Source organism: Anabrus simplex, chromosome 5 (assembly GCF_040414725.1).
Source record: "Anabrus simplex isolate iqAnaSimp1 chromosome 5, ASM4041472v1, whole genome shotgun sequence".
NCBI lineage: Eukaryota > Metazoa > Arthropoda > Insecta > Orthoptera > Tettigoniidae > Anabrus > Anabrus simplex.
The window spans coordinates 275,028,969-275,043,308 of NC_090269.1; the positions used below are offsets into that span (position 1 = coordinate 275,028,969).

The window sequence follows — 14,340 nt, forward strand, 5'->3', positions numbered from 1 at the left end:
GGGCTTTCTGTATACCTTGTAAGATAGGTTGCCATTATTCCTGTTGATTGTGATGTCTAAATAGTTTATTTTCTTGTTATTTTCCGGTTCCATTGTGAAGCTGATGGATTTGTGTAAAGAATTTAGAGTGTTTAATAACTGGTCTGCATTAGTGACGTCATTATCATATATGCATATGACGTCATCCACAAATCTGCTCCAATGTAAGATTCTTTTTGAAAGCTGGCCCATTAAAAACATGTTTTCGAAGTTATTGAGAAAAATGTTTGCTATTATACCTGATAACGGTGAGCCCATGGCTAGCCCTTCTGTTTGGCAATAGATTTTGTCGTTAAATGCAAAGCAATTTTGGTGTAGTGTTGTTCTAAGAAGGTTAATAATTTCTTTGGTTTCTTGTAGAGAGGTGTTTTCCTTAAGAAGGTTTTCGATAATTTTAATGGATTCATCTATTGGTATATTGGTGTACATGTTAGTGATGTCAAAGGATATCATACGTGTGCTCTCTGTTATTTTAAGTTTATTTAATTCTTTAATTAGGTCTAGGCTGTTTTTAATTGATCTGTCTCCTTTAAGTGAAATTTTCTCTTTTAGAATGATGTTCAGTTGTTTGCTTACATTGTAACTTGGCGCACCTTTAAAATTTACTATTGGTCTAATGGGACAAAGCTCTTTGTGTATTTTGGGCAGGGCTCTTAGTGTGGGGAGTTTAGGATTTTTGATTATGAGGCTTTCTTTTTCTTGTTTTGTGAAAATTAAGTCTGTTTCCTTGATAGCTTGCTTTATTTGGTTTTGAAATTTATTTGTAGGGTCGCGTTGCAATTCTTGAATACCGTTGTTGTTGATGAATTCTATTGTTTTTTCTATGTATTCGTCTTTCTTCTTTATGACTGTTGTGTTACCTTTATCCGCTTTCGTGATGATAAGGTTGTCGTTTTTAATTTTGTTCTTAACTGTTTTCATTGCCGAGTATTGAGTGGCGTAATTCGGTTGCTTAGTGGAATTTTCATGTGCGTTTTTTTTTAGGGCTTCGTTGGTGGCTACGTTTTTTATTATTTCTCTTTGTGGAGAGGGTATTTTGTCGCAGGCAATTTCTACGTCAGTGATGAGCTGTTTTATGTTGTTTTCGTTATGACGTTCCTGGCAGTTGAATTTGAGACCTTTCTCTAGCAGATCTATTTCATTCTTTGAAAAGGTAGTGTCTGATCTGTTAATTAATCTAGGGTGAAAATTCGCGAGTTTGTTGTGCTTAGCGTTTTCTGGACATTTCTGTTTAATCATTAGTTTACGTATTTTATTGTCAATAACCTTCTGTTTCCGGATTGCTTCCTTTTTAATGTAATCGTGTAAAAAGTTGGAATAGGATGTCCATTGTGTGCGGTGCCAGAAGTTGCTTAGGTTTAAATGGATGCGTAGAATTTGTTTATTGATTTGCTGTTTCTTTATGTACGCGAATTTGATTTCGTTTCTGATCCATAGTAACTGTGATTGAGATGTTGATATTTTAGCCGAAGTTGTTGTGGGTTTAGCTTTTATGCGTATGTACTTAGGAACGAGCTCTAATTCTAGACATTTCTTATTAAATGTGATTGACTTGTCAATGTTCATGATTTTAATTTTAAGTGATTTGAGCTTTTTGGCTTCGTAATTTGCCTGACTGGCCGAATAATTTGTTAAAAATGAAGCCATGTTTTCCAGTGTTGACTTAGTTAAATGTAGCAAAGGCTTTTCAGTCTGTCAAGCACATAGCATAGTGTGTGTTTTACAGATATGTTTTTAGTGTTTTAATTTACATTGTATTTGCTATGTGCTTGACAGACTGAAAAGCCTTTGCTACATTTAAGTTTTTATGTACACTGACTGACAGAGCAAATGCAACACCAAGAAGGAGTGGTTCGAAAGGGATGAAAGTTGGGGAAAAAACAGAGACGGCGCGGACGAATAATTGATGTTTATTTCAAACCGATATGCAGGTTACACAATGCGCACGGCATCGACTCAGTAGGATGTAGGACCACCGCGAGCGGCGATGCACGCAGAAACACGTCGAGGTACAGAGCCAATAAGAGTGCGGATGGTGTCCTGAGGGATTGTTCTCCATTCTCTGTCAACCATTTGCCACAGTTGGTCGTCTGTACGAGGCTGGGGCAGAGTTTGCAAACGGCGTCCAATGAGATCCCACACGTGTCGATTGGTGAGAGATCCGGAGAGTACGCTGGCCACGGAAGCATCTGTACACCTCGTTGAGCCTGTTGGGAGATGCGAGCAGTGTGTGGGCGGGCATTATCCTGCTGAAACAGAGCATTGGGCAGCCCCTGAAGGTACGGGAGTGCCACCGGCCGCAGCACATGCTGCACGTAGCGGTGGGCATTTAACGTGCCTTGAATACGCACTAGAGGTGACGTGGAATCATACGCAATAGCGCCCCAAACCATGATGCTGCGTTGTCTAGCGGTAGGGCGCTCCACAGTTACTGCCGGATTTGACCTTTCTCCACGCCGACGCCACACTCGTCTGCGGTGACTATCACTGACAGAACAGAAGCGTGACTCATCGGAGAACACGACGTTCCGCCATTCCCTCATCCAAGTCGCTCTAGCCCGGCACCATGCCAGGCGTGCACGTCTATGCTGTGGAGTCAATGGTAGTCTTCTGAGCGGACGCCGGGAGTGCAGGCCTCCTTCAACCAATCGACGGGAAATTGTTCTGGTCGATATTGCAACAGCCAGGGTGTCTTGCACATGCTGGAGAATGGCGGTTGACGTGGCGTGCGGGGCTGCCACCGCTTGGCGGCGGATGCACCGATCCTCGCGTGCTGACGTCACTCGGGCTGCGCCTGGACCCCTCGCACGTGCCACATGTCCCTGCGCCAACCATCTTCGCCACAGGCGCTGCACCGTGGACACATCCCTATGGGTATCGGCTGCGATTTGACGAAGCGACCAACCTGCCCTTCTCAGCCCGATCATCATACCCCTCGTAAAGTCGTCTGTCTGCTGGAAATGCCTCCGTTGACGGCGGCCTGGCATTCTTAGCTATACACGTGTCCTGTGGCACACGACAACACGTTCTACAATGACTGTCGGCTGAGAAATCACGGTACGAAGTGGGCCATTCGCCAACGCCGTGTCCCATTTATCGTTCGCTACGTGCGCAACACAGCGGCGCATTTCACATCATGAGCATACCTCAGTGACGTCAGTCTACCCTGCAATTGGCATAAAGTTCTGACCACTCCTTCTTGGTGTTGCATTTGCTCTGTCAGTCAGTGTATATTTGCAAGGTAATTTTTTAAACTCCTACCTATTTACTTAGGCTATTGATAAGACACAATAAAATTATTTTTTATTGAAATTCGGGATGAAATTACACTGCCCGAAAAAGATATACGACATCCATAAGGACAAGGTCATTTTATTCACAAGCGATGTGGCAGGTAGTTCTTCATTGCAGGAGTATACACACAAATTCAGACCATATGAAACAAATATGTCACAGTAAAGGATGCCCAAACAGTCGCATCAATACACAGTGTACCCCCTCCGGCGGCAATGTAGGCGTGTATTCGCGCATATAAATGATCATAAAGGTGACGAATGTCATCCTGCGATAGATTGTCGCAAGCATCTTGCACCTTTTGATGCAATTTGGCAATTGTTCTTGCAGCTCTGGAGAACGCGTAAGATCGCGCTTCATCATGTCCCATACGTGTTCAATTGACGAGAGATCCGGTGATCTTGATGGCAAGGGCAGTTGTTGTACACCATTTAGAGCACGTTGCATTGCAGCAACGTGCATTGTCCTGCTGAAAAAGCACATCACCTTCCTGTCAAAGAAATGGCAGTAGCACGAGACAACAACCTGTGCTATGTAGCGGGCACTGGTTACGTTACCCTGCAGAAACGCCAACTGTGGCCGTGACTTTTAACTGATGTCCCCCAGAATATGAAATCTGGGGTGGCACCAGCTGGGTGCCGTAGGTGAACACACCCTGGAATAGATGGCTCACCAGGTCTGCGCCGTATACGTGTACGTCCATCACCTGCATACAGACAGAACCTATATCGTCACTGAAGACAACACATCACCATTCCCCTCTCCAGTCGACACTTTCACGACCTCAGAGTAGCCGTGCTTGGTTTCAGTGGTAGCCTGGCCAGAGGCACGTGTGATCATAATCCTGCTGCAAGTAGACGGTTCCCAGTGGCCCTTGGTGACACAGCAGGTGCAACATGTGACCGGATTTCGTTCCCGGATAATGTTCGGTCGGCTGCCGCTGCTTGCACAATACGTCGATCTTGACGTGCGTTTGCACTACACGGACGTCCGGAGCCTGGTCGACGGGTGTGGGAATGTACCACAGACCACTGCTGAAAGCAACGACACACCATAGATATATTGTGCATAACATGTGCAGCAATCCGCCGATACGACCAACCATCTTCCCACAGGCCCAAAATGCGACCTCGTTCAAATGTCTGCAGTTGTTCAACAGAAGCACGTACTCGCCGGCGGGGCATGGTTGTACCCGAGAATAAATGTTACAAACCCTTTTTACATCTAACCTCAGCACAGTTACTGTCTGCAGAGTCAAAACAGAGTGCGCACGGACAGACCTCCTCCGCGCCATCAGTTTGCCGATGTCCGTGACAAATGAATCGCTAACACAACAACCACTCAGTATGCACATATCCTGGTGCCACTGAACACAGCCCTTTGGGATGTTGAATGTTTTTTTCCGGCAGTGTACAACTCATGATCATCCGACTATTTTTATCACATTATCCGCAAATTCTAAATTTCTAACAATGTCCATGGTTTATTTTTCTCCTAAAATGCTACGTATTTCTTGTCACAGAGGTGAGTACACTGGAGCGCATCATCGTATGCCCAGTACGAGTTGTGTTCTGAGATACGTTGGTGAAATCATCTGTGTTCCACCTACATCGTACGCAGCACTATGTTCTCCAGATCTTACAAAATGGCCTTTTGACGTCCAGCAATGTTTAGCAGAGATGGCATCGTGGACCCACAGTGGCAATGAAATTGCCTTGAGTGAGCAAGACAGATGGGTGAGAAATATTAAATATTCCGTTATAGTATGTGTCAAATGGGACGCTGTTTCCTTTGCAGTTACTTTTATGAAGTAAAGGTATTTTGGTCTGACACAATTAATATTTAACACAGTGAAATATTCCGCGCAATGCAGAGCAAATGGTTGGGTGGGAAAAATCGACAACATATCAGCCACTAGGTTGGACAATTCTGAGTTGCCTCTCGATGTCAAACTACTTCTCATTTGACACACACTGCAGCTCTTTTAGTTATAAGTGACTAGAATTACACATATGTAAATTACGAGAAGCTCTGAGCTATTTCCAGTGTTGATAAGGCACCAGCATCCATTTGTGAGTGAATATTTTCTTCGAATACATATATCCACCTTGAGTAGACTATGATTAATTGGACAAACGAAAGAGAAATATATGTTAATATTTGAAGGGCTCTCCAGAAAAGTATTACAAGCGACAAATTTTTCATTAGTGATGTTTTGATCGAAAAACCTTGACACACATATCGCACCTTATTACAAGCAACTTTTCATCCTCAAATTTGAAGAACTCAGAAATCTTCATGCAGCCGTCTTGGTGTTCAGATTCCTAACTGAGACATCTCCCCCAAATGTAAATTAAAAGCAGCTCTGATCTGTTTCCTTCCTTTTCATTAGCACAATAAACACTCTATTACCACCCTTGCCATTCCCTTTAACAGGTCAATGGCCCATAATCGCTCATTCATTGCGACGGGAACTAGATTATGGAAGTCTGTTCGAAATGATATCCTCCGCATGAATTCAGCATTCAGCATTCAAGTCTTCATACAAAAAGTAACTCTTAGATGTTTAAACTAAAGGTGAAAATCGTGATGATCGAGTGATCGTGTGTGTGTGTGTGTGTGAATTAGATTATAATTTTTCATTAATCTGTGTACATTAGTTTAAAGTAGTTCTTGTGTTCGATATATTTTGTTTTACTATCCAAATGAGTTTTTATTATTTATTATATTTTATTTTTATTTAATCCGTTCATCCCCCAGGATTGGTTTTTTCCCTCAGATTCAGCGAGGGATCCCATCTCTACCGCCTCAAGGACAGCGTCTTGGAGTGTGAGATTTTGGGTCGGGGAATACAACTGGGGAGAAGGAACCGTACCTCGTCCAGGCGGCCTCACCTGCTATGCTGAACAGGAGCCTTGTGGGGGGATCGGAAGATTGAAGGAAGTGGCCGTAGTTTTAAGTTAGATACCATCCCAGAATTTTCCTGGAGGAGAAGTGGGAAACAATTGAAAACCATTCCCAGGATGGCTGAGGTGGCAATCGAACTCCCGTTTACCCAGCTGAACTCCCAAGTCTGAGTTGAACCCGTTCCAGCCCTCGTACCACTTTTCAAATTTCGTGGCAGTTCTCACCGGGACGACAAATAGATAATGAAATGTTATTTGATAAGTCACCGGAGTTACACTTAAATTGGTCAAATGTAACCCCAACAGTTCTCTTACCACTAAGGTGATGATGTACCTATCGGAGAGCAGTTTTGCTATGCTCAAGTATAGTGGAGGCTCGTGATCAATTCCGCCAGTGGGGCTCGATATATAGTTTCTGACCATGAATATGGGATTGAGGCTGGCGCTTTTGAAACAAGTTTCTATACTGTACTGTACTATATCAAATTATACATTACTGCACCACAAAACTCCAAAAGACAATACATATAGCAAAATACATAGGCCTAAATATGTGTATGTATGTTCAGTCCTCAGCCCTATGGCTGGGTGGATCCTCAACAGCTCTGCCATCAGCTGTCATAGATGCCTAGGCATCACTGAAGAGGCGTACTAGGGAAATGGGGAGTGAGGTAGTTTCTCGTCGCTTTCCTCACCAAGTCAGAAGTTGTTATTACATTTACATATCAGTCTGCCAAGCCCACTGAAATGCACGCATCAACCGACCCTATAAGCAACGATTTCACACAATTCATACAGGGGACTGACTGCATAAGGAATGGCATTACATTTTCTTTTGCTAGTGGCTTTACGTCGCACCGATACAGATAGGTCTTATGGCGACGATGGAATACGAAAGGCCTAGGAGTTGGAAGGAAGCGGCGGTGGCCTTAATTAAGGTACAGCCCCAGCATTTGCCTGATGTGAAAATGGGAAACCACGGAGAACCATCTTCACGGCTGCCGACAGTGGGATTCAAACCCACCATCTCCCGGATGCAAGCTCACAGCCGCGCGCTCCTAACCTCACGGCCAACTCGCCCGGTAATGGCATTACTAGCATTGTTCATACTTCAGTCACTTTCACATTATCAATGCCAAGGATAAGACTGAGACAGGCCAATGAAAGTAACAAAATTGCACTAGCCTGTACCAGAAGACTTAGTGGACTGTAAACACTAGGTCCCGCCAACAAAGGCATGGCCTAAATATATACACTAAATAGTTAAAATAAATAGAATTGAATTCACCAAATGACACATTACTTATACAGCAGTTGAACATGCCTATCCTTCTGACTGGCAAACATTTCAATGACTCTGTTGTTGAAGTTAGGAATTTCACCAATTTCCTCCTTATGAACTGAACAAACAGCGAGTGAATTCAGTCTGTTTGACCCATACTATTCCTAAGGTAATTCTTTCCTATTTTAATGTGCTGCAACTTCGCTCTGCTTCCGTTGTTGAAACTGGAGTAGTAAGTGAAATTTGTAGAGTTTTGTGCACCTCATTTTTTCCGTAAAGAATGGCTAAGGAGCGCGAGTGTACGAACTGTGGGTGTGGCGAGGCATTGAGGGGTATGAGGGAGGAGTTGGAGAGTTTGAGGGAGATAATTAGGAATCTCACAGAAGGCAGGAAGGAAGATAGGACTCCCTCAAACAATGTACAGGTTGCAGTAGGTGTACAAGAGGGAGGGGAAGGAAAGGGGGGATTGTAGAAGACAGGTGGTCAAATGTTCTAAGGGAAAGGAGATTGCAGGCTAAAGGCTCTATTCAGGATCAGAATTCAGGACAGGTGTCTGTGTGAAATCGGTACGAGTCACTCCAGGTAGAACAACAGAGGGAAGATGAGGGACAGCGAACTGTTGCTGAGATGCGTGGAAGTAGGAGGAAGGGAAAAGGTAGGAAAGGGAAATGTAGAGTAGAGGATAGGAAAAGACAGGTGGAACAGGGTCATGGGAAGGAGAAAAGGGAGGAGGAAGTAGCTTCTACAGCTATCAGGAAAGATAGGGCTGACCAGGAGGGGAGGGGATCAAATGAGGTGGGTAGGGTTGAGGCTCTGGCCATGGGGGATTCCATCGTTAGACACGTGGGGAAAGTGTGTGGAGGAAAGAGAACCAGGATATAATGTTATCCAGGATTTAGGTTGAGGTAGATGTTGAGGAAAGTAGAAGAGAGGGAGGAGGAGAAGGAGAAGGTGGTAGTGTTTCACGTTGGTACCAACAACGTAAGGCAAGCTGATATAAGTACCAACATAGCCGGAGATGTGTGGGATCTGGTAAATGCAGCACGGGTGAAGTTTAAAAAAGCGGAGGTTGTTATTAGTGGAATGCTGTGTAGGAGGGATCCTGACTGGAGGGTGATTGGGGATTTAAATGAGACTATGGGGTGGGTATGTGGGAAACTGGGAGTGAAATTTCTAGATCCTAATGGGTGGGTAGGAGGTAGGGATCTGCGCTCAGATGGCCTTCACTTAAACCGCAGTGGTACGTATAAGGAAATTTGTTTGGAAGGGTAATAGGGAGGTACATTCAGGGAAACGGGGTGGCCTAGGGAGCGGTGACAAGGGAACAGGGAACTAGAAATCAAGTAGGGATGACATAAAGTTGTTAGTGTTGAACTGTAGAAGTATTGTAAAGAAAGGATTATAATTGAGTAATTTAATAGATATATATTTACCAGATATTGTAACAGGAGTTGAATCATGGCTGAGAAATTATATAATGGATGCAGAAATGTTCTCACGGAACTGGAGTGTGTATCGTAGAGACAGGATAGGTGGGAGGTGGAGTATTAATTCTGGTGAAAGAAAAATTTGTAAGCTACGAAAAAGTTAAAGATGAGACACATGAAATTCTAGGTGTAAGGCTAATTTCTAAAGATAATAGGCAACTTGATATATTTGGAGTGTACAGGCCGCGAAAGGGTAGCACTGACACGTATTCAGAATTATTTGATAAGATAATCAGCTATGTAGGAAACGACAAGGAAAGAAATGTGATTGTAACGGAAGATCTGAATTTACCAGACGTCAATTGGGAAGGAAATGCGAACGACAGGAAGCATGACCAAAAAATGGCAAATAAGTTAATATGGGAAGGACAGCTGATTCGGAAAGTGATGGAACCAACCAGAGAGAAAAATATCTTGGATGTGGTGCTGATAAAACCAGATGAGCTCTATAGAGAAACTAAAGTAATAGATGGTATTAGGGATCATGAAGCTGTTTTTGTCGTAGTTAAAAATAAATGTGACAGAAAGATATTAAAAGTAGGACTATTAAGCAGTACCATATGGCTGATAAAGCAGGCATGAGGCAGTTTCTAAGAAGTAACTATGATCGGTGGAAAACGGTAAATAAAAATGTAAAAAAAATCTGGGATGGGTTTAAAGAAATTGTTGAGGAATGCGAAAACAGTTTGTACGTTTAAGGGAGGTAAGGACTGGTAAAGACCCACCTTATTATAATAGAGAAATAAAGAGACTAAGAAGGGGGTGCAGACTGGAAAGAAATAGAGTTAGAAATGGTTGTGGAAGCAAGGAGAAGTTGAAGGAACTTACTAGAAAATTGAATTTAGCAAAGAAGGCATGATGGCAAGCATAATTGGCAGTCATACAAATTTTAGTGAAAATGGAAGGGTATGTATAGGTATTTTAAGGCAGAAACAGGTTCCAAGAAGGACATTCCAGGAATAATTAATGAACAAGGGGAGTGTGTATGTGAGGATCTTCAAAAGGCAGAAGTATTCAGTCAGCAGTATGTAAAGATTGTTGGTTCCAAGGAAAATGTCGAGATAGAGGAGGAGACTAAGGCCAATGAAGTATTAAAATTTACATATGATAACAATGACATTTACAATAAGATACAAAAGTTGAAAACAAGAAAAGCGGCTGTAATTGATTAGATTTCTGGGGATATACTAAAGACAATGGGTTGGGATATAGTACCATACCTGAGGTACTTATTTGATTATTGTTTGGTCGGAGGAGCTATACCAGATGAATGGAGAGTTGCTATTGTAGCCCCTGTGTATAAAGGAAAGGGTGATAGACATAAAGCTGAAAATTACAGGCCAGTAAGTTTGACATGCGTTGTATGTAAGCTTTGGGAAGGCATTCTTTCTGATGATATTAGACATGTTTGTGAAATTAATAACTGGTTCGATAGAAGGCAGTTCAGTTTTGAGAAAGGTTATTCCACTGAAGCTCAACTTGTAGGATTCCAGCAAGATATAGCAGATATCTTGGATTCTGGAGGTCAAATGGACTGTATCGCGATTGACCTGTCTAAAGCATTTGATAGGGTGGATCGTGGGAGACTACTGGCAAAAATGAGTGCAATTGGTCTAGACAAAAGAGTGACTGAATGGGTTGCTATATTTCTAGAAAATAGATCTCAGAGAATTAGAGTAGGTGAAGCTTTATCTGACCCTGTAATAATTAAGAGGGGAATTCGTCAAGGCAGTATTATCGGGCCTTTATGGTTTCTTATATATATAAATTATATGAGTAAAGGAGTGGAATCGGAGGTAAGGCTTTTTGCGGATGATGTTATTCTGTATAAAGTAATAAATAATTTACAGGATTCTGAGCAACTGCAACGTGACCTCGATAATGTTGTGAGATGGACAGCAGGCGATGGTATGTTGATATACGGGGTTAAAAGTCAGGTTGTGAGTTTCACAAATAGAAAAAGTCCTCTCAATTTTAATTACTGCGTTGATGGGGTGAAAGTTCCTGTTGGGGATCATTGTAAGTATCTAGGTGTTAATATAAGGAAAGACCTTCATTGGGGTAATCACATAAATGGGATTGTAAATAAAGGGTACAGATCTCTGCACATGGTTATGAGGGTGTTTAGGGGTTGTAGTAAGGATGTAAAGGAGAGGGCATATAAGTCTCTGGTAAGACCCCAACTAGAGTATGGTTCCAGTGTATGGGACCCTCACCAGGATTACCTGATCCAAGAATTGGAAAAAATCCAAAGAAAAGCAGCTCGATTTGTTCTGGGTGATTTCCGACAAAAGAGTAGCGTTACAAAAATGTTGCAAAGTTTGGGTTGGGGAAAATTGAGAGAAAGAAGAAGAGCTGCTCGACTAAGTGGTATGTTCCGAGCTGTCAGCGGAGAGATGGCGTGGAATGACATTAGTAGACGAATAAGTTTGAATGGCATTTATAAAAGTAGGAAAGATCACAATATGAAGATAAAGTTGGAATTCAAGAGGACAAACTGGGGCAAATATTCATTTATAGGAAGGGAAGTTAGGGACTGGAATAACCAAGGGAGACGTTCAATAAATTTCCAATTTCTTTGAAATCATTCGGGAAAAGGCTAGAAAAACAACAGATAGGGAATCTGCCACCTGGGCGACGGCCCTAAATGCAGATCAGGATTGATTGATTGATTGATTGATTGATTGATTGATTGATTGATTGATTGATTGATTGATTGATTGATTGATTGATTGATTGATTGATTGATTGATTGATTGATTGATTGATTGATTGATTGATTGATTGATTGATTGATTGATTGATTGATTGATTGATTGATTGATTGATTGATTGATTGATTGATTGATTGATTGATTGATTGATTGATTGATTGATTGATTGATTGATTGATTGATTGATTGATTGATTGATTGATTGATTGATTGATTGATTGATTGATTGATTGATTGATTGATTGATTGATTGAACACTTCGCAGAGAACTTTACTCTGCGTCTTCAGAAGAAAATTTCGACTGTTCACGAGGAAGACTTCTCCAAGAATAAAAGTTTGAATTTGGACGTTACTAATAGAAGTGTAAGTGATAAGTTCATTCCTCACCAGATGGTTTACCGTACGCGGAAAATAACTAGCATTGGGAGATGTTCTGGGTATAATTGATTTTACAATACATCTTCTTGGCGTTGGCGGGTAATCACTAAAGACGCTGGGCACCGCATCAGGCTTTAACCGCTTTTGGTTTGTAGTCACATTCCATAAAGTGATTAGTACACACGTCGGAGTGGTCACAATAGTTCCATAACTTATCCTTGGCAAAACCTACACAAAAGAATAATGAATCATCAGAACAGAAGAAATAATAATAAGTAAAAGATCTACATGTATCGACGCCCCGAACAAATAGCATTTTAAAAAACTTAATTGTTGCCGTCACATGGTCTGCGTATTGTACCATTGCTTTAATGCATAATTTCCTAGTTGGCTCTTGGCAAAGGAATTCATGGAAACTAGTTCCAGGAACTTTATTTCTAGAGCCTTGTTTATAAAACGATACGCAACAGTACACCATCGTAATATAATTGACGTATTTTAACAACACGGCGTCACCCGTAAGCATACAACGTCTAGAAACTAGAAATACCGCCAACCGAGGTGTTCATGTGAGGTTGAATTACAGCGCCTCTAGCGGCAAATATAGCATCCACAGGGCGGACAGCTATGAGTGGCTATTGGGCTATTACTTGTAGGCTAAGCTCAGAGAAGCGGTCATTGGTAACCTAGAGCTCACGTGCTACAATAATACTCAGGTAGTCAATAATGTATTTGCAACGTCAACCTCAGAATTCTCCGAGATTGTAGACAGCGCACAGAAATCGCTTGAAAGAGCTCAAAAGAGATACTGCATTTTCTATTATGAAACGGTAAATAATTTGATAGAATTCTTTAAAATAAACCACTAATTGAACAGTAGAAACGATCCAGAATTTACTTTATTGGTTAAGCTCTTCCGCTCTTTATCAAGCTTAAAGGTACCGCGAAACTATGCATCTTGGATATACTGTAAGCATAGCATTGAAAGGAGTTGTAAATCTATCAGTAACGTTGCTCTGATCCCAGAATAATTACATGTATCACTAGATCAGTAATATTAAAATCTAAGCCCAGTAAAATTGACCCGCTGGATTAGTGACACTGTTGCAAAGGTCCAGAGATATATATTGATTTTCACATTTAAATGTGTTAATTCACAAGCCCAGTATTATTGATTCCCAGGCCAAGTTACAATGATGCTGAAACTGCGGTTTCTTCTGAGCTCTAAGACCATAAACATTCTTCAGGCACAGTTTCGTTGATTTCCAAGTTCATAAATATTTCCCGAGCCCTGTTATATTGTCCTCCATATTTACTGAAATACATTTCCAAGAAACATTGTTTTCCAGATGCATTAACTTTGATTTCGAAGTCCAGTGTTATTTATTGCTCTGTGCGTCCAGTAACATTGTTTCCTCACGTCTGTCATATTGATCTGCTAGTCCAGTAACATTGATTCCTAAGCTCAGTTATGTTGATCTCCAACTCCACTAGCAATGATCCTTAAGCACAGTTACATTGATCTCCAAACTAGAAATATTGATCTGTGTGCTCAGTTACATTGAGCTCAATTGCATTGATCTTCAAACTACTAATTTTGATCCGTAAATTCAATTTCATTGATCACCAAGTCTAGTAATATTGAACCCTAAGCTCAATTTATGCCCAGTTATGTTATATTGATGTCCAAATCTATGAATTTTGATCCCTAGGCTCAGTTACATTGAGTCCCAAATTCAGTTACCGGTACACAGATTTCCGAGTGTAGTAATGCTGATCTCTATGCTCATTTACGTTGTTCCCAAAGCTCGGTTGCGTTGACCTCCAAGTCTAGTAGTGCTGATCCCTATGCTCACTTACATTGATCCCTAAGCTCAGTTACATCGAACTCCAAGTCCAGCAATATTGATCCCTAAGCTCAGTTGCATAGATCTCTGAACTCAGTTACATTGATCCCTAACACTAGCAATGCTGATCCTTAAGCTCAGTTACATAGATCTCTGAACTCAGTCACATTGATCCCTAACACTAGCAATGCTGATCCTCCCTGAGCTCAGTTACATAGATCCCTGAGCTCAGTCACATTAATCTCTAATTCTAGCATTGTTAGTCGCTAAGCTCAATTACATTAATCTCTAACTCTAGCCGAGTTGATCCCTAAGATCAGCTACATTGATCCCGCAACTCAGTTACGTTGATTTCCAAATCAAGCAGTCTTGATCCATAAGCTCAATTGCAAT

At 41.6% G+C, this 14,340-nt stretch overlaps 1 protein-coding gene across 1 annotated transcript in view; it reads left to right on the forward strand.

Moving 5' to 3' along the window:
• LOC136874835 (neuronal acetylcholine receptor subunit non-alpha-2) overlaps nucleotides 1-14,340 on the forward strand; it is a 120,518-nt gene that overhangs the window by 52,093 nt on the left and 54,085 nt on the right. Inside the window, exon 5 of the mRNA XM_067148515.2 lies at nucleotides 4,856-5,069. Within this exon, the coding sequence (XP_067004616.2) occupies nucleotides 4,856-5,069 (214 nt within the window). The remainder of the gene's footprint in view (nucleotides 1-4,855; nucleotides 5,070-14,340) is intronic.